The 21,412-nt window shown below is 44.0% G+C and overlaps 1 protein-coding gene across 1 annotated transcript; it reads right to left on the bottom strand.

The window, feature by feature from the left end:
* Positions 1 to 508: 508 nt before the first annotated feature.
* PFN4 (profilin family member 4) lies at positions 509 to 21,358 on the bottom strand. The gene is given in 8 exon segments (XM_030198797.1): positions 509 to 1,249; positions 5,008 to 5,113; positions 16,618 to 16,664; positions 16,667 to 16,711; positions 16,714 to 16,750; positions 19,172 to 19,319; positions 20,612 to 20,708; positions 20,874 to 21,358. Coding segments are annotated over 6 exon segments (399 nt in total). The 5' UTR covers positions 19,289 to 19,319; positions 20,612 to 20,708; positions 20,874 to 21,358; the 3' UTR covers positions 509 to 1,202.
* Positions 21,359 to 21,412: the final 54 nt, after the last annotated feature.

Raw genomic sequence — 21,412 nt, 5'->3', positions numbered from 1 at the left:
GGATGTGCCAGTCAAGTGTGCATGTTGATGGGACCCCTGCACAGCCCGAGGACGTCGCTTGCGTTGAGGTAGGGGACATGATAGATTCTTAGCTGCAAAGAATTAGTTCTCACGGGGGAAGGGGAATTATCCCCCCCCCCCCCCCCGGAAAAAAGGCTCTGGGAAGGATATGAAGCTTCTCTTGCCAGCCAGGCTATTTCAGAGTCTCTTTGTCTGCTTAGTACCTTTATAGGACTGTAGTTCCCACCCACCATTCTCTTGTCCTGCACCAATCAGAGGTCCCGCATGTTCACCTAAGGATTGTGATAGGTGTATTGGGGTGATTGCCACACCTCTGCTCAGTAAATTATATTTGTAACAAAACAGTTGGGATGTCATGACAATGGGGGTCTTGTCAGTTTGTGGTCAGTCAGAAATACCTGTCTTGCAACTGTCATTGGAAATTCACAGAAACACACAGAAATAAACAGACCCAAAAGAAAAGGCCAGAAGACTCCAGAACAGAACAGAAGTTTTCAATATTATATTTTATTTTGCAAAATGTGCACAAGGACACATTTTAGCCTGATTGGAAGGGAGTGCTGAACAGGGAGGAAAGACCTGAAGGTTAAAACCAAGGAGCTGAGGTTTTGTGACAGAAAGAAAAAAGTTGGCACTCATTATCATAGCCCTACCCCTTACTATCATACCCAATGGTGTAGCTTACTTATTTGGAACTTATGCTCCTGATGTTGTAACCACATCTCCTGTAAATGTCAGATCATTCTACCAGTTCCACCTGGCCCCTGGTTCTTCATCCTCCAAGGGGCTACCCACAGAACAAGGGACTTTTCACCTTACTGTGGTGCTTCCTGCCATTGTTTCTCTCAGTTTTTAACCAAAATCAAATTGAAGATATGACAGTGGTATGTAAACTTAACACAGATTTCTAGTCTGTAGAAGATTGTTAGTTTAAAGGTATGTAGAAGGGTGGCTCCCAAGAAAGCACTTGCTCTTTCAGTGGAACTGTGTTGTTGGCTGACTTCTATGACTGTCTAATTTTAAAGTTTCTTCTGCCATTTTCTCACCACTAGATGAACTAAAGTAATTTTTTTACATCTCAAAACATGCCTGCAATATTGTTCTCAGCTTCTGGTGGATTTGTCCACAAATTTCCATCCTTGTTTTTAACAGTAAAGAAAGTCTTCAGATGAAAAGTAGTTTTAACGGCCTTGGTGACGCTTTGATTCCCTTGCTTTGATATAGTCACCTATGAAGGAAAATAAACAAGGACAGATAAAATTGTCTGTGCATTATAAAACATTAAGAACATGCAGATGCTCTGGGGAATAACACATAAGAACAGTGAGCTTTCTCAAGTGTGTACATAAGAATTTAATATAATGCCAGCTAAGATAGACCTGTGGTCCAGCAAGCTCAGCATCCTGTCTCTGACAGTGATCACGCTGAATCACTTGCAATAATCCATCAGATCCTAATTGGAAACGCAATTCCCTATTGCTTACTTCCAGAAGTTTAAGCATCTAGCCTCCATAAACACACCCAAAACTTTTTTAAACTCAGCTATATTACAAGCACTGACCACATTCTTTGGCATGCAGTGCTGTGAGAGTGGTGTGGTTGCACAGGGGGGCAAAAATTGCTCCCAGTCCACCATGTCCTCTTATTGGCAGTGGTATGACATTTGAGGCTGACATAGAGGCTGGCAAAAAAGTTTTTAAAGTTGTTTTTTTGAGGGTGGGAGGGGGTTAGTGACCACTGGGGGAGTCAGGAGAGGTGATCCCCGATTCCCTCCGGTGGTCATCTGATCAGTTCGGGCACTTTTTTGGGACTTGGACCTGAAAAAAAAGGGACCAAATAAAGTGGACCAAATTCTCGCCAGGGACGCCCTTCTTTTTTCCATTATCGGCCAAGGGCACCCATCTCTTAAGCATGCCCCTGTCCCGCCTTCGCTACCCTTCCAACACGCCCCCAGGAACGTTGGCCAGCTCTGCGACGGAAAGCAGTTGGAGCCAGCCAAAATCGGCTTTCAATTATACCGATTTGGCCAGCTTCAGGAGATGGCTGGCCATCTCCCGATTTGTGTCGGAAGATGGCTGGCGATCTCCTTCGAAAATAAGCTGGATAACTAGCTAGAGTAAAAACGGGAAACACAGGCCACAGGACAGGAATGACATTCTGTAAAAAGGAAAGAAGACTATCACTCACACAAGAGAACATCCATAACCAATCATTCATTCACCTGCTTTACTGCACCAGACTGTGCGTTTCAGCAAATATCACTACGAAAGAAGCTAAAAGCCAGTTGAAACAGGTAGGACTTTAATAAGCTTTGAAAGGTTGTATGTTCTTTTGAGTCTAATATAATGCAACAAGGGGTTCCAGAGTGCTGGAGCCAAGAAGCAGAAGTCACTATTTTTTTGTGGATTCCCATCTTGCACGGAAAGGAGGTGGTAGAACAAGTCTATTATTGTTCAGAGACCTTAGGTTCGGGTAAGGCTATAAGGAATGACCAATGCATTCAAATAAAGAAGGACTCCCTAATATACGTTTTCTAAAACTGCTACTTAAATATACATACTACTACTACAAATCATTTCTATAGCGCTACCAGTCGTACACAGCGCTTCACAATGCCAGTTTATGCCCATAAAATCACTTTTTAAATATGCAAAATGGCACTTAAGATTTTCTATAATTTACTCCTACATTTTGTCTGCCATTTAGGTGCTCAGTCCCTCCCGTCCTACAAGGTCCTCCTGGAATTCCTCACAATCAATTCATGCTTTATCGGTTTTGAACAATTTTGTGTCATCTGCAAATTTGGCCACTTCACTTATTGCTCCATTTTCCACATCACTTATGAACACGTTTAACAGCACTCATTCCAGAACTGATCCCTGAGGAACTCTGCTATTCACCACTCTCCATTGAGAAAACTACCCTATTTTCTGGCTTTCAACCAGGACATTGCCCTGTAACCCATGACTTTTTTTTTTTACTTTAGATTTTTACTGAATATTTTTAAACATGCTTATGCTCCCATTTCTTTGCATTGTCTCAACATACTGACTTTCCACCTAACTTGTATTACAAAACACCCGCACACCTTGTTAATTTCAAACTGTTCCCTTAAAACAGTGCCCTCCAACCATGTTCTCCCCATGTTATCCCCAGCTTAGCTACTCGTTTGACTAACACAAGTGGTGGAATCAACCTTGCCCCCTATACCTCCCCTTCCCCACTCCACCCCCACTCCACCTAAACCCTTATTACCTCCCTCCCCTCCCCCTACCTATCCCCCCTCCCTGGAATGTGTCCTCAATCCCTCTAAAGTAACCCATGACTTTTTAATTATTAAGGCATCTCTCATGAAGGATTTTGTCAAATGCTTTCTGAAAATCCAAATAAACTATACTGATTAACTTGGCCCCACTGACGTATTTATCTATGCTTTCAAAAAATTCTTGTCATGGTACAAGGGAAGTGAGCCCTTGGGCCATAGCGACATTTGCTCCACCTGTGCGACGCAAACACAGCACAGGTCCTTGCTGACGGCTGCTGACACAGATGCTTGACAAAGTCCAGTAGCGAACCCAAGCTAGAAGGGTCAAAGGCAAAGCTGAGCAGCAGACAGACAGGTCTGGAACAGACCAAATGTCAAGGCAGGCTGCAAACAAACAAAGTCAGAAACAGGCTGGCAGGAACACTGGAAAAAGGCAAGGCAGGGACAGGCTGCCAGGAACACTGGAATGAGGCAAGGCAGAACCAAGCTGGCAGGAACACTGGAACAAGGCTGGGCAGGAACAGGCTGGAAGGAACACTGGAACTAGGCTGGTCAGGAACAGACTAACTGGAACAAAGCAAGGCAGGAATGGCTTGGCAGGAATATTGGAGCAAGGCAGGGCAGGACCAAGCAAGCAGGAACATGAAAGTCAGCAAGACACTACTAGGAAGCCTGTTGCCGAGGCACTAGTTGAGTGCTTGAAATTTCTTTAAATATCTAGGCAGGATGTGATGTCATCAGTCTGCGCTGCCTGGCAGGGCTATAAAAAAGGAAGTGCCAAGTTCCAGGAAGCAGAAAAGATTCCTCAGACACGGGAGGCTGCTAGACTTCAGGAAACAGGCGAGGGGCATGACAAGACAAGATTTCTCTTTACTAAATCTCTATTTGCTGCTCTCCATTAAGCCACATCTATTAGGGTTTCATATCGTTACCAAATGAAAATGAGCAGAAAAAAAACCACATTTCACGTTTTGTTGTTTGCTGATAATAGTATGCACTATGTGGAAAGAGGGCGCACTCTTTCCTGAGAGTGGAACACCATACATCCATGAACCAGTGTGCATGCACAAACTCAGGAAAACAGAACACCCCCTAGTGCACACTACAATCGAAAACTAACAAAATGGCCAATATGACACTGGAAACGGCATGAACTGAAACTGCTTTGGCTGCCCATCCTTAACATCTATCCATATGTCCAGTTGTTCTGATTTTTAGCTGCCACCATTTTGCCTGGCACTGACATCACATTCACTGGGCTATAATTTCCTGGATCATCCATAAAAAGCTGGAATATTGGACCTTATTTTCTTCTTGGTTTATACAGAAGGTTCATTTTACATCTACTTAGGCAGCACCATGTATTACAAATGGTTTCATATTTGATGCTATAAATATATCATTAGGCTTTCAAGCCAGATTCTGACTAGCTTACAACATTCTATTTCTATATCTGCATATTCCAATCATCCCAGTGTTACGTGCCAAACTATGCTGTGAATATAGAAGCATGCAAGCCTGTGCTTATAACTACTTTGCTAAGTTCAGCCATCATTTAATTAATTATAATTTATGAATTGCCTTTATGAAGAGGTTTACCCAAGGCTGTATACAAGTACAGCTTGACAAAAACAATTTCAATTGTAAATAACGACATAACGGTACAATGACCAAATAGCTGCAAAATACACAGTAAGTGAAAAATAACTTTGGTTTCTTACCAAATTTCTCCACAGCTTCCACACACACACTCGGATACATGCTTTCACCATAAGTGGCAAACAGGAGGAAGTCTGCTGTTTTTATCGCCACAAATCCTCGGTTTTGCTAGAAAAAGAAACCATTACAGGTTGGAAGAGAATCAGAGCTTCTAAATAATTAGTGACCACAGCTTTAGAAATTGTGTTCTTTAGGGGCATCTAGACAAATGACATAATGCTAGCACTATGTATTATCCTAATCCCTGATCAAAGGTTGGTTTTGAATAGGGTATTTTGCACTGGTATTGTTTTGAATTTGGGCTTAAGTTGTGGGATACCACTGAAGAGATGATGGGAATTGATAAGGCATCCTGGTGTAAAACTGGCCGCTGGATGACCACAGCACAAATAATCACACAGTATATCCCACAGACGTGGGACATGAAGCTGCAATTTAAAATGAATGTACACGTGACAGCTTACACAGAAAGTAAAAAAATTACTTTTTAAGAACATAAAAATAGCCATACTGGGTTAGACGGAAGGTCTATCTAGCCCAGTATTCTGCTTCCAACAGTGAAGAATCCCAAAGAATAGCAAGATTCCATGCTACCAATCCCAGGAATACGTAGTAGCTTTCCCCATTTCTACCTTAATAGCAGTTTATGCACTTTCTTCCAGGAATTTGTCCAAACCTTTTTTAACCCAGGCATGCTAACTGCTGTTACCCCATCCTCTGGCAATGAGTTCCAGAGCTTAATTATTCATTGAGTGAAAAAAATAGTTTTTTCTATTTGTTTTACCATGTAAATCCATGGAGTGTCCCCTAGTCTTTGTACTTTACATCTTTGGATCTTTACTGTATATATAGGGCCCTGTTTACTAAGCAGCGTTATAGGCACGTTAACATTTTTAATGGGCATTAACCATGTGCCTACAATATCCCTATAGGTGCCTACATGGTTAGCGTGCATGCTAAGGGTAGGCACGCTATAAACACTAACGCACCTTAGCAAACAGGGCCCATAATTATTTATAATAAGACTTTTCATTTTAAATTTAACATAAAGAAAACTCAAAAATGTTTCCACATCACTCAATTGTCCTCATGCTTCATTATAAAGGATTCTGTTCAGATGATGAACATAGGAAGACAATTATCTAAGGCACTGGTTGCAAAATCCATCCTGAGAGTTCCAAGCAACTCATATTTTCAGGATATCTGTAATGAATATGCAAGAGATAAATGGAAGTATATGCAAATCTCTTTCATGCTTATTCATTACATATATCCTAAAACCCAACTAGCTGAGGGTCCTCTGGAACAGATTTGGAAACCTTAGGCCTCAAGTCTTTTCACCTTTCCGTATTCTGATTTCCTTGTACAACTGACAGAAAATGATACACAGAAAACTAGTCAAATGAAGATGCCTCTCAAACCCCCCCCCCCCCCTCCTCAAAATCCCACTTTGCTACCATTGGCCAACAATGGAACACTATTTCCCACATCAATGAAGTAAAACAAAACCATTCTTGTTAACTATGACAGTAAATCTCAGCTTAATTTCATCTCCCAATGACTGGAATGAGGCAAACGTAATCGAGGTTATATGGAGAAACCCTTCCCTAATGAGCTTATTTTGAAGAAGGTTAAAGGTCATATTTGTTTTCATTCTGTTTTTGATCACATTGAAGTTGCTGTAGTAGTCCTCACTTGTGTACCAGATCCAGTTCTGCTTGTCAACACTGAATAGACTAATCTGTTTGTGGTTACTAATTAGTTAATGGGAGCTGCCAGGAGAGACTTTCGTAATGCTGGTAGCACAGCATATTACTCAATAAACAAAGAAATAATTTGGATTTTCTAAATCATTTGGTACTAGATCTGTTTAGGTGCCGTGGAGGGGCATTTTCGAAAGGGACGTCCACGTTTCAATTTGGACGTCCTTGCAAAATGTCCCAATCCAGGGGCGGGGAAACCCGTATTTTCGAAACAAGATGAACGTCCATCTTTCGTTTCAAAAATACCATCAGGGAAGCCCAAATCCTTAAATTTGGTCATCCTTAGAGATGGACATCCCTAGACACGGACGTTTCTGATTTTCAGTGATTTTTCGATACCAAAGACGTCCATGTCAGAAATGCAAGCCATTTGGTCATGGGAGGAGCCAGCATTTGTAGTGCACTGGTCCCCCTGACATGCCAGGACACTAACCGGGCACACAAGGGGGCACACTAGGGGGCACTACAGTGGACTTCATAAATTGCTCCCAGGTACATAGCTCCCTTACCTTGTGTGCTGAGCCTCCCAAGACCCCCCCAAAACCCACTACCCACAACTGTACACAACTCTCCGGGCTGCACAGCTGACAGCAACGAATGTAGGGTTTCCATGCAGAAATGCCGCACTTTCAGGCACCTGTTGACATTCTTGAGGTTAAGAACTGGCCAGAAGGCATCTCCCTTCACCTTGGAAGCCACAAAAGTAATACTAGTACCACCCTGTCCCTTGCTCGTCTAGAGGCACAGGACCTATGGCTCCCAACTCCTGCAGATTCTGTAGGGTGGGCCGAAATGCTGCGCTTTTCCTCATGTTGCCAAACGAGGACTCCAAGAAAAAATCTGCGATGGGATCAGTGAATTCTAACTTGTAACTGTCTCAAATAATGTTGAGGACCCACTGATCCGTCGTGATATGGGCCCATTCCTCACCAAAGAGAGCAACCTACTCCCAATGAATGGCGAGGAAGGACCCAGCACCCCACCACTGGGAAGTCCTGGAACTGGAGGAAGATCGGGTTGTGGGCGCCGAGCCTCACCGTGGAATAGCGAGACCCTGAGCCACATTCTGGTGCCCCAGATAGTACAGGCACGTATCTCTGAACCTAGGCTGAGAGGAACTCGACCAAGGGGAAGGCTTAGCTTTATCCTCTAGCAAGTGCTGAGTCTTAGAGTCACCCAAATCTAACCAACTTCTCAAGTTCCTCCCCAAATATCAGCTTGCCTTTGAAGGGCAACTTACCCAGACGCTGCTTAGAAGGAAAATCCTCAGCCCAGTGGCATAACCACAATAAGCGCCTTGCGGCTATCACCAGAGACATTTACTTTGCTGAGGACCAAATCATATCATATAAAGAATCTGTCAGATACACCAGCCCTGACTCCACATCCGGTAATGTCCCGGGCAAGGGAACCTCAGAACCCTGCAAATCATCAGCAAACTGCTGCACCCAACTAAGGCAGGCCCAAGCAGCATAAAAGCTACAAATCGCTGATTGCAAGAAGAGGGCCGACACCTGAAAGGAAAGCTTAAGAGACACCTCCAGTTTCCTATCCTGAACATCCTTCATGGCCATCCCTCCCTTCACAGGGAGGGTGGTCTTCTTGATGACAGCTGCCACCAAGGCATCCACTTTAGGCATGCAGAGCTTATCCAGTTCTGCTGGGGTTAACGGATAGAGTTTAGCCAGTCTTGGCCACCCATAGGAATGCTGTAGGCATTTCCCACTGAGTAGAAATGATCTCGAGCATGGTCTCATGCACCGAAGACCGCGGTGGTTTCCCAAGTGCTGGCCAGGAGTGGAGGAGTGGCCAAGTGGTTGGAGCATGGGTCTTGCAATCCAGAGATGGCCAGTTCAAATCCCCCTGCTAGTCCTTATGATCTTGGGCAAGTCACTTAACCCTCCATTGCCTCAGGTACAAACTTAGATTGTGAGCCCTCCTGGGACAGAGAAATATCCAGTGTACCTGAATGTAACTCACCTTGAGCTACTACTGAAAAAGGTGTGAGCAAAATGCAAATAAATGCTGGTGGACGTGAGGATCGCCTGGTGACTTGCCTGCCTGGTGCGAAGGTGGCGGACCTCACGCGTCACCTAGATAGGATTTTAGATAGTGCTGGGGAGGAGTCCGCTGTCTTGGTACATGTGGGTACCAATGACATAGGAAAATGTGGGAGAGAGGTTCTGGAAGCCAAATTTAGGCTCTTAGGTAGAAAGCTCAAATCCAGATCCTCTAGGGTAGCATTTTCTGAAATGCCACCTGTTTCACGTGCAGGGCCCAAGAGACAGGCAGAGCTCCAGAGTCTCAATGCGTGGATGAGACGATGGTGCAGGGAGGAGGGTTTTAGATTTGTTAGGAACTGGGCAACATTCTGGGGAAGGGGGAGCTTATTCCGAAAGGATGGGCTCCACCTTAACCAGGGTGGGACCAGGCTGCTGGCGTCAGCATTTAAAAGGAGATAGAGCAGCTTTTAAACTAGAAATGGGGGGAAGGCCAACAGTCGCTCAAAAGCGCATGGTTCAGGAAAAGGTATCTTGCAAAGATACCTCACAAACAGGGAAGATAGGGTTTCTGGATAGTGAGGTTGCACAACAGACCGTGGTAGGCCAGGTGCCCTTAAATACAACTAAAGATCAGACAAAAGATGTCAAATCAATAGTGTCAGGTACTAAGCATCATGCAAATAAGAACAACAAACATACTCTGAAATGTCTATATGCAAATGCTAGGAGTCTAAGAAATAAGATGGGAGAGTTGGAATATATTGCACTAAATGAAAAATTGGATATAATAGGCATTACTGAGACCTGGTGGAAGGAAGATAACCAGTGGGACACTGTCATACCGGGGTACAAAGTATATCGTAATGATAGGGTGGACCGGACTGGTGGAGGGGTAGCATTGTATATTAACGAGAGCCTTGACTCAGATAGATTACAAATTCAGCAGGACACAAATCACACCTTTGAATCACTATGGGTTGAAATTCCATGTATAAAAGGAAAAAAAATGGTGATAGGAGTGTACTACCGTCCGCCTCGCCAGGATGAGCAGGTAGACACAGAAATGATAAAAGAAATCAGAGACGCGAACAAAATGGGCAATGTGATAATAATGGGTGACTTCAATTATCCAAAGGACAGCTTTATGGAGCAACTGGTGCAGGAGCCGACGAGAGAAGGAAAAATTCTAGACTTGGTCCTTAGTGGAGCGCTTGATCTGGTGAGGGACGTTATGGTACTGGGGCCGCTTGATAACAGTGACCATAATATGATCAGTTTTGACATCGACCTTGAAGTAACTGTACACAGAAAGTCAAATACGTTAGCGTTTAACTTTAAAAAAGGAGACTATGATAAAATGAGAAGAACCGTAAAAAAAAAAAAATTAGGGGGGCAACTGAGAGAGTAAAAACTGTACAACAGGCGTGGACGCTGTTCAAAAATACCATCCTGGAGGCCCAGGCCATACATATTCCGCGAATTAGAAAAGAAAGACGGAAGTCCAAAAGACACCCGGCCTGGTTGAAAAGTGAGGTGAAGGAAGCTATTAGGGCTAAAAGAAACGCCTTCAGAAAATGGAAGAAGGAACAGTCTGAAAATAACAAGAAACAGCATAAGGAGTGTCAAAGCAAATGCAAGGCGCAGATTAAGAAGGCCAAGAGGGAGTATGAAAAAAAGATAGCATTAGAGGCAAAAAAACATAGCAAAATTTTTTTTCGGTATATTAAAAGCAGGAAGCCGGCAAAAGAATCGATTGGGCCGCTGGATGACCGAGGGGTAAAAGGGGCGATCAAGGAAGACAAAGACGTAGCGGAGAGACTGAATGAATTCTTTGCTTCGGTCTTCACCGAGGAAGATTTGGGTGGGATACCGGTGTCGGAAATGGTATTTCAAGCGGACGAGTCGGAGAAACTTACTGACTTCACAGTAAACCTGGAGGACGTAATGGGGCAGTTTGGCAAACTGAAGAGTAGCAAATCTCCTGGACCGGATGGTATTCATCCTAGAGTACTGATAGAACTGAAAAACGAGCTTGCGGAGCTACTGCTAGTGATATGCAACTTATCCTTAAAATCGAGCGTGGTACCGGAAGATTGGAGGGTGGCCAATGTAACGCCCATTTTTAAAAAAGGCTCCAGGGGAGATCCGGGAAATTATAGACCGGTGAGTCTGACGTCGGTGCCGGGGAAAATGGTAGAGGCTATTATTAAAAACAAAATTACAGAGCACATCTGAGGACATGGATTACTGAGACCAAGTCAGCATGGCTTTTGTGTGGGGAAATCTTGCCTGACCAATTTACTTCAATTCTTTGAAGGAGTGAACAAACATGTGGACAAAAGGGAGTCGGTTGATATTGTGTATCTGGATTTTCAAAAGGCGTTTGACAAGGTACCTCATGAAAGGCTACAGAGGAAATTGGAGGGTCATGGGATAGGAGGAAATGTCCTATTGTGGATTAAAAACTGGTTGAAGGATAGGAAACAGAGAGTGGGGTTAAATGGGCAGTATTCACAATGGAGAAGGGTAGTTAGTGGGGTTCCTCAGGGGTCCGTGCTAGGACCGCTGCTTTTTAATATATTTATAAATGATTTAGAGATGGGAGTAACTAGCGAGGTAATTAAATTTGCTGATGACACAAAGTTATTCAAAGTCGTTAAATCGCGACAGGATTGTGAAAAATTACAAGAGGACCTTACGAGACTGGGAGACTGGGCGGCTAAATGGCAGATGATGTTTAATGTGAGCAAGTGCAAGGTGATGCATGTGGGAAAAAAGAACCCGAATTATAGCTACGTCATGCAAGGTTCCACGTTAGGAGTTACGGACCAAGAAAGGGATCTGGGTGTCGTCGTCGATAACACACTGAAACCTTCTGCTCAGTGTGCTGCTGCGGCTAAGAAAGCGAATAGAATGTTGGGTATTATTAGGAAAGGTATGGAAAACAGGTGTGAGGATGTTATAATGCCGTTGTATCGCTCCATGGTGCGACCGCACCTTGAGTATTGTGTTCAATTCTGGTCGCCGCATCTCAAGAAAGATATAGTAGAATTGGAAAAGGTGCAGCGAAGGGTGACTAAAATGATAGCGGGGATGGGACGACTTCCCTATGAAGAAAGACTAAGGAGGCTAGGGCTATACACCCAGGTCCACTCCGATCCACTCAGGGCCTCCGCTCTAGGTGCCGCGTGCCTAACAGCGCGCGGGGCATTTTTCTCTTTACATCTAATCTTGCTAAAGTACCTCAGTCATTTATGGCCCCTATTCATATTCTCTTCCTAGCCCTGTCCCTTCCTTATCTTTTCCCTCACCCCCTACCTCTCTCCGCTACAGGAACTCACTGCCCATCCATCGACTTCATCACCTCACCTTCTCTCCTACCCTCTTCCTCCCTCTTGGCTTTTAATCTCCGCCTCTTTCTTCCGTCCATTTTGCCTTCCCCATTCCACCTAAATACCTCTCGCCTTCGACGCCTTCATGGCCACACCTCTCCTACTCTCCTCCGCTCTCTTTTACTCCTTCTCTTACTCTCAGCCGGTGACATCAATCCCAATCCTGGCCCCTCTCACCAACTATTATCCCAACCCTACAGATCTCACCGAGACCTCTCTAACCTCATCTCTATTTCTCTACTCCCCTCCTCTTCTCTGCCCTTCTCTTGCGCCCTATGGAATGCCCGCTCTATCTGTAACAAACTCGCCTATATCCATGACCTCTTTATCTCGCGTCACCTCCATCTGCTCGCCATAACAGAAACCTGGCTCTGCCCTGATGACTCTAATTCAGTCGCAGCCCTGTGCCATGGCGGTTATCTATTTTCACATACTCCTCGCCCTGCTGGCCGTGGGGGCGGTGTTGGACTACTTCTCTCTCCCTCCTCCAGATTTCAACCCCTTCTTCCACCTCAATCTCACTGTTTTTCCTCCTTTGAAGTCCACTCTATCCGCCTTTTCTCTCCTCTGCCTCTTTGAATAGCGGTCATTTATCGTCCCCCTGATAAGTAAGTCCCTTTCATCCTTTCTCAGTGACTTTGATGCCTGGCTTGCCTTCTTCCATGATCCTTCCTCCCCCTCTCTCATCCTTGGTGACTTTAATATTCCTGCTAATGATCCTTCCAACTCTTATATTTCCAAGTTACTCGCTTTAACGTCCTCCTTTAATCTCCAACTATGCTCCACCTCCCCCACTCATCAAAATGGTCACTGTCTTGATCCAACTGTTCACCCTCTAGTTTCCTTGCCTCTGATCTTCCCTCCTCTGATCACCATCTTATAACTTTCACACTTAAATCTCCTCCCTCCCAGTCCCGTCCTATCTTATCTCATTTATCTAGGAATCTTCACGATATTGACCCTTCATCTCTATCCTCCCATGTTTCAAACCTCCTCTCTACTGTGGCACCATCCACATCTGTTAACGAGGCTGTTTCTTCTTACAACAATACTCTATCCTCTGCCTTAGACACTCTTGCACCTTTGATGACCCGCCCTGTAAGGCGTACAAAACCCCAACCTTGGCTGACTTCTAATATCCGCTACCTACGTTCCTGTACCCGCTCCGCCGAACGCCTCTGGCGGAAATCTCGGGCCCTTGCTGATTTCCTACACTTTAAGTTCATGCTGACCTCCTTCCAATCTGCTCTTTTACGTGCCAAACAGGATTATTATATCCAACTGACCAACTCTCTTGGCTCTAATCCTCGACTTCTCTTCACCACATTGAACTCCCTCCTCAAGGTGCCCCCTCCCCCAACTCCCCCTTCATTATCTCCTCAGACCCTTGCTGAATTCTTTCACAAGGTTGAAAAGATAAACCTTGCTTTCTCTACCTCACCACCTCTCCCTCCACTAGTCCGTTCCCCTCTCTCTCCTTCCCCTCATTCCCTTTCCTCCTTTCCTGAAGTTACTATTGAGGAAACTACACTTCTCCTTTCTTCCTCAAAATGTACCACCTGTTCCTCTGATCCCATTCCCACCCACCTTCTTAATGCCATCTCTCCTGCTCTTATTCCTTTTAACTGTCACATTCTCAACCTCTCACTTTCCACTGCGACTGTCCCTGCTGCCTTTAAACATGCTGTGGTCACACCTCTCCTTAAGAAGCCTTCACTCGACCCTACTTGTCCCTCTAATTACCGACCCATCTCCCTCCTTCCTTTTCTCTCCAAATTACTTGAGCGTGCTGTTCACCGCCGCTGCCTTGATTTTCTCTCCTCACATGCTATTCTTGACCCACTACAATCTGGTTTTCGCCCTCTTCACTCAACCGAAACTGCGCTTACTAAAGTCTCCAATGACCTATTACTGGCTAAATCCAGAGGTCAATATTCCTTCCTCATTCTTCTTGATCTTTCCGCTGCTTTGACACTGTCGATCACAGCATACTCCTCGATACCCTGTCCTCACTTGGATTCCAGGGCTCTGTCCTTTCCTGGTTCTCTTCCTACCTTCCCTCCGCACCTTTAGTGTTCACTCTGGTGGATCCATCTTCTACTTCTATCCCTCATGCCTGTCGGCGTACCTCAGGGTTCTGTTCTTGGTCCCCTCCCTCTTTTCTATCTACACTTCTTCCCTTGGTTCATTAATCTCATCCCATGGCTTTTCCTACCATCTCTATGCTGATGACTCCCAAATCTAACCTTTCTACCCCTGATATCTCACCTTGCATCCAAACCAAAGTTTCAGCGTGCCTTGTCTGACATTGCTGTCTGGATGTCTCAACGCCACCTGAAATTAATATGACCAAAACCCGAGCTTCCTCATTTTTTCCCCCCAAACCCACCTCCCCGCTCCCCCCGTTTCTAGTTCTGTTGATGGCTCTCTCATTCTCCCTGTCTCCTCATCAGCTCGAAACCTTGGGGTCATCTTTGACTCTTCTCTCTCCTTCCTCTGCTCATATCCAACAGATTGCCAAGACCTGTCGTTTCTTCTTCTTTACAACATCCGTAAAATCCCGCCCCTTTCTTTCCGAGCACCTCTACCAAAACCCTCTCCACACCCTTGTCACCCTCTCGTTTAGACTACTGCACTGCTTTTTGCTGGCCTCCCACTTAGTCACCGCTCCCTCTCCAGTCGGTTCAAAACTCTGCTGCCCGGCTCCTCATCTTCCGCCAGGGTCGCTTTACTCATACTACCCCTCTCCTCAAGACTCTTCACTGGCTCCCTATCCGTTTTCCGCATCCTGTTCAAACTTCTTCTACTAACCTATAAATGTACTCACTCTGCTGCTCCCCAGTATCTCTCCACACTCGTCCTTCCCTACACCCCTTCCCGTGCACTCCGCTCCATGGATAAATCTTCTTATCTGTTCCCCTTCTCCCACTACTGCCAACTCCAGACTTCGCGCCTTCTGTCTCGCTGCACCCCTACGCCTGGAATAAACTTCCTGAGCCCCTACGTCTTGCCCCATCCTTGGCCAACTTTAAATCTAGACTGAAAGCCCACCTCTTTAACATTGCTTTTGACTCGTAACCACTTGTAACCACTCGCCTCCACCTACCCTCCTCTCTTCCTTCCCGTCCACATTAATTGATTTGATTTGCTTACTTATTTATTTTTGTCTATTAGATTGTAAGCTCTTGAAGCAGGGACTCTCCTTTCTTCTATGTTTGTGCAGCGCTGGCGTATGCCTTGTAGCGCTATAGAAATGCTAAATAGTAGTAGTAGTAGTATACAGCTTGGAGAAGAGACGGCTGAGGGGAGACATGATAGAGGTATATAAAATAATGAGTGGAGTGGAACAGGTGGATGTGAAGCGTCTGTTCACCGCTGTCAAAAATACTAGGACTAGGGGGCATAGCGATGAAACTACAGTGTAGTAAATTTAAAACAATCGGAGAAACTTTTTCTTCCCCCAACGTGTATTAATCTCTGGAATTCGTTGCCAGGAGAAAGTGGTGAAGGCGGTTAGCTTAGCAGAGTTTAAAAAGGGGTTGGACGGTTTCCTAAAGGACAAGTCCATAAACCGCTACTAAACGGAGCTTGGAAAAATCCAAAATTCCAGGAATAACATGTATAGAATGTTTGTACGTTTGGGAAGCCTTGCCAGGTGCCCTTGCCTGGATTGGCCGCTGTCGTGGACAGGATGCTGGGCTCGATGGACCCTTGGTTTTTTCCCAGTAATGGCATTACTTATGTACTTAAATAAATAAATAAAATCTCAGGGTTGGAGGCAACTGAAGTGGCTAGATCTTAGGTAGGCAATATTAAGAGCCTGAAGAGCCTTGGTGATAAAGGAGAGCAATTCTCCTTGTAGAACACTCTCATTGCAGTAGTGTCATCAGCTTCTTCCTGAGGAAGTTCTCCCTCCCTCAACTCCAGCTGCGATTGAGAAGACATCGCGGATCTGAAAATCCTCCCTCAGACACTGGGGGACATAGGGGAACCATGGACCTCCCTTCAGATACCAAGGCGCAACACCTCCTTTTCGGGGCAGGATCCACTGGCAACTGTGCTGTGGGACACGGTGGTGCCTGGTTCCAACAAGTTCCAAAACTGGGAGCCCCTGCAGACTGACCTGTTTCAATAATAAGCCCTATGAAGGAGCAAAATGAACTCTGCTGGAAACTCTCTTCCTTTATCCAGTCAGTTGGAAAGTAATTATAAGAGATTTCAAAAGAGTTTAAAGACATTTTCTTTTTCAAAAATTGTTGAAATAATAGTAGATATATAACTGATTAATGTATTCCTAGAATTGCTTTAGTCTCTTGATGTGATCCACACTGGATCTTTTGTGAGATAGTAGTGAAATATGAGTTTCTATTGTGGTTGTACTCCACCTGGATATTATGATGGGTAGATTATAATGCATCAAATAAATAAATAAAAGAAGATTGTTCATTACTTACACATTTTGCGTAGATGGAATAATTATCTGCCCGAACACATTTATAAACTTGCCCTGGAAATAAATGCCTTCTTTTCTGATTCCTGATGTGTTCTGAAAGCATCTAGAATACCTTGTGCTTGATGCAGCTGCATCTACAGTCAAAATAAATAGGATTTATGCACTAATCCAGACCAATCAATGTTAGTCTCACACTGTGTGATGGATGTCTAGTTTTTATATAGTATCCAACTATCTACTTTCACCCACGATGTGCTTACTTAACGCCAACAATTCATCGTCTCATATTTCAGTAAGTTTTTTCTTTTTAAAAGACCCTCAGCGTGGGTAGAGGTGACCTCAGTGGTTTCTATGTCGCTCAAACGTACCCCATATCGTCACCGGGTCTTTTTCTTTTTTTTTGTTATATTTAATTGCCTATATTGCACATATTCCATAATTTTTCATGGGTTAGATGGACCATTGATCTGATCCAGTATGGCTAGTCTTATGTTGTAAGCAAACAAATTGCTTAGAGCCCTAATTACACGAAAGGTCCCAAAAACAAAGTTAAGTTATGTCATCCAAACTGATCCTCAGCCAATTCTCAATGATTCTGAAGCTAACCACTGCCACAGTGCTAAGAGGAAGGATGGCCCTCTTGGCTCCTCTCCCCTTTTCCTCCTTCCCCCTGAAATTTAGCAATTGGTCTTTCTGCCCCTCACTGTCACCCTTCCCAATACCTAGTTTACAACTTGTACTCATTAGAGGAACAGCAACATTGCCACAGTTGTTTCATTCACCTATCAGTCTTCTGTTTGTCAAATGGAAGACTAATTTGTGGGGAAAATGATGTGAGGCCTTGTACTCTTGCTAGACCTGCTACATGGTTCACACAAGAGGATTATCTAGAATGGGCCATGGTGGTGGCATATGATGGAAGACACTGACCTCTGGATTCTATATAGGTCACCCAAATTTAGGAGCGAAGCCCAGATGTGCAGGCAAACTAATTGGGTGCTAACAACCAATTATTGATGTTAATTGGAGTTGATTAGCACTTAATTGGGACTAATATGGATTTGGACGCTATTCTATAACACTATGCACCCAAAATGTCTCAATTGCAATCCAAAAGGGGGCATGGCCATGGGAGAGGCATGGGCGCTCCAAATATATAGGTGCAGTGTTATAGAATACCGGGGTTACATGCCTGGATTTACACTGTTATAGAATAGCGCTCTGGAGGTTGTCACACAAAGAACTACTTTGTTAGTGACATTTGCATTAGAATTAGATAGAGATGCTGTACTCAGACAGTCCTTGAGACATTTGAATTCTTTATTTTTAGGTTCAAAAGTAAGGGTTTTCCCAGATTTATCCAGGGAAACCCAAAAGAGAAGAAACTTATTTCTTTTACAGCGTCCTAGGGTTGCTTTAGGAGCAAATTTTCAATTGAAATTTCCTTGTGTTTGTAGGATACTGTATCAAACAAAGCAATATCAATTTTTTGAACCTAAACAGTTAGAGGATTTTTATTAAGCAAAGAGAGTGTAATTGTGAAAATTTAATCCTGAATGTAACACTGTATAGTAGCTTGGATTAAGTCAACAGAGCATGGTGCAGTCTTTGGTTTAACAATTAGAGAATAGGCTTTGTTATATTAGCTTATAATTTAATTTATTTTTCTTGGATCAATTCCTAAATTGTGGTCAATAAGAGTTTTTTTTTCTATTTCTCTTTGTATTATTGTTTCCCTATGATGATGTTGCATATTTCGTGTATTTTATTCAAGATTTATTGAATATTGTAATTATTAAAATTTGAAAATAAATTTAAAAAAAAATAGCGCTTAGCACAGATTTTCCCTGGCACCTAAATTTGAACACCATTTACTGAATCTGACCCTGAGTGATACAAATCTAGCTATTTACTTATTCACATTTCTATATTTCCCGATTCAGAAAGCAGCACCAGGTGGCATACAATGAGGGACTGCAAGATTTACTGAGACTGACTGGCACGGAGACACAGGCCCACTCTATGATGAACTGATGACTGGGTAGGGGTGGGGAGTAGAGGGGATAAGGACTAGTGATGGGGAAGGCCAACAATCAGTGATCAAAAATCAGGTATTGGGGGAAGAGAGGAGCAGGAGGGAGAGGAAGAGGACCTGCTGTTTAGGATAGCAAGAGGAAACAAAAGGACCCAGGTTACAAGTCAGGTCCTAGATATAGGCAATGGGGAGAGTAGGAGGAAAAGGCAGAAGACCCAGGACAGAATGGGCCCCAGTATATCAGTACTTGCTCTGATAATGATCCCTTATTCTAGAGTGCTTCTTCCAGTGAAAACTGTTTCCTACTTCTGAATTATTTATACCTTTGAAATCTGTGGCTGTCTGTAATATCATTGCTATATCTCCTCAACTCTCATCGCATAGATTACATGATGACAACCTCTACTCTGCCACGGTTATTGATTTCTGAGTTATGATGGCACTCATTTTGGATTTAATGGGCATTCTTGATAACTGTTTATTCAGTTTTCCTTTTGTCTGTAGAACCATCTTTGCTTACATTAAATTCTCTTGTTGTTGCAAGCACAGATTTTTCTTTTATTTTCATCACAGCTGCATGCTCCACGTGCTTTGTTCCGATGAGGAGTTCATGCAGTAAATTTTGTAACCGGTTCATTTTTTTGCGTTGCAGATATTCTCTTTACTTTCTGGAGCAAGAAGAAAGAAAAATCAAATCCATGAAGCACAGGCAGAAAGATCTGGGTCCAAGAGCTAATGAGAATGCCTAACTACACTGTAGTCCACATCTGATGGAATAACCTAGCCCATTTGTATCAAAGTGACTTGAACCTCACTGTTGGCAAGATGCCAATAAGCATAGACAGGTTGATTGCCAGCTTGGTTCACCCTGACTGACTAGTCAATGAAGCCGGATGGCAGTTTGTTGGGCCTAACTCTGTGGGAGTAAACAAAAGGAAAATGAGAGACTGATACTTTTGGCGTCAACAAAAGGGAAGTCAGTCTGAGAGCTGAAGGGAAGGGGTGAATACTAGAAATGAGACTAATTTACTGTTGGGGTAAAATAGTGCACTGCTGTACTATTTTACCATAGAAAAATTACTACAGTATTTACCAACCGTACCCTACATACTGCAGTTTAGTAAATCCTACAGTACTTGCATTGCTGCAACCAGAACTTTGTGCATTCCTGACTGCAACACAGTGGCCTCTCATCCTGGGGTTAGCACCTGTAAAATAATTGCACCAAGCCCCCCACCCCACATACACACAGTCCCTGGTGGCCTATGGCTCTCCCAGCCACTCTGTCTTCCTATTCATGCTGCAACTGTACTAGGTCAAAATGTCCCAGAAAGTGAGCCCCTCCCCCCAGCTCCCCAGCCAGGGCTACCTTCACATCTCTGGGTCTAGTGGAAGGAAGGAGTGATCCCCAATTACTTATGCTCCTTTAGCACTATTCTTCAAGATGGTGCCACTTGTCTACTAGTACTTTGTCAGTGTGCCTCTACTAGGGGGCAAGTAGAGCTACTAGCTCCTCTACTTTCTATTGTCAGACTCCGACACCTACTGATGTTAGGCTTAAAATTATTTTGCTCTGGATCTAAAGTACTGGTAAATATAACCTTAGATTAAGGACAAAGATATGGCACATTTATCATTTTATACTTATATATGCACATATTATGATTTTGAAGCAGGAGTCGGATTGGATACATTTCTACTGACTCCGACTCCACAGCCCTGGTTGTTGTACCTTCCCAGCAGCCTTTCAGCTTACACACGACTTCTGCGGCAGGAAGGAGAGAGTAACCGCACAAACGTGTAATTAAAGACTACCAAGCACATAAAATAAAAAGTAAGATCCGTATATTTTGGTATTTTTAAACAATCTTGTCAAATGTGCCAGCTCTGTGGTTTAGTTAGCACCTCCAATAATTTTGAAAAGCTGACTCCTATGCTTGTTTTAATGTCTAATGCCTACCTACATCAGCAATCACAACCACAGAAGAACGAGAAAAAAAGGAAATTCCTCCAACTCAGCTCAAACAAGGGGGTTACCGCTACGATCCTTTCAGCCGCTGAAAAAAATTAGTGCAAGCGATTAACTTCTAAAACTGATGATGCTGATTAATATTTTTAATTGTGTTAGGACAATTTTGACTTTGAAGGCGTCAGGCTTAGCTGCCTCGCTCTCTCCGACAAAGCACTGCCTTACAAGTACAAAATAAACCATAACACAGAACCTCAGAAAGCAGTATCAAATCCGGCTCTTCATGCCATATTGTAGTGTCTACGCAAAAGGAACACCCTTTTCCTGATCAATCATCATTGGCTGTCTCTGAAACACTATGCCCGCCCCTTGTGCATTCCTTGCATTGTATTGGACACAAAAGCTACCGTCACCCATTGCAGCAAAAGGCACCGCTCACGAAGTGTTGCCTAGGCAACGGACGCCAAGGGGTCCTTAACCATGGAGGGCGGAAGGATGTGCCGCTTTCTTTAAGTAGTCTTTCTATAGGTCACTTCGCTATGTGTCCAAAGGCCGGTCGGTCTCGTGTAGGCAAAATATGTCTGCCGGAAGCTGCAAGTATGAGTAGCGCCACATGTTAAAGAGCTATCCGGCTGGAGGAACTATTGTAGTGTGCGGAGGAGTACAGTTCATAACGTTCCTGGTGAGTTCAATTCAAGGAGGTTGGAGATCAGGGGGAATCGGTGCGGAGGAATAAAGACCTTTTGGCCCCCGGGCATACAGCCGCTAAGAGCCAAGGAAAAACAAACAACA

This window comes from Microcaecilia unicolor, chromosome 3, assembly GCF_901765095.1.
Source record: "Microcaecilia unicolor chromosome 3, aMicUni1.1, whole genome shotgun sequence".
In the NCBI taxonomy this organism is placed as follows: domain Eukaryota; kingdom Metazoa; phylum Chordata; class Amphibia; order Gymnophiona; family Siphonopidae; genus Microcaecilia; species Microcaecilia unicolor.
Note: the sequence above shows the minus strand (reverse complement) of the source record. Positions and strands in the feature narration are given on the sequence as shown.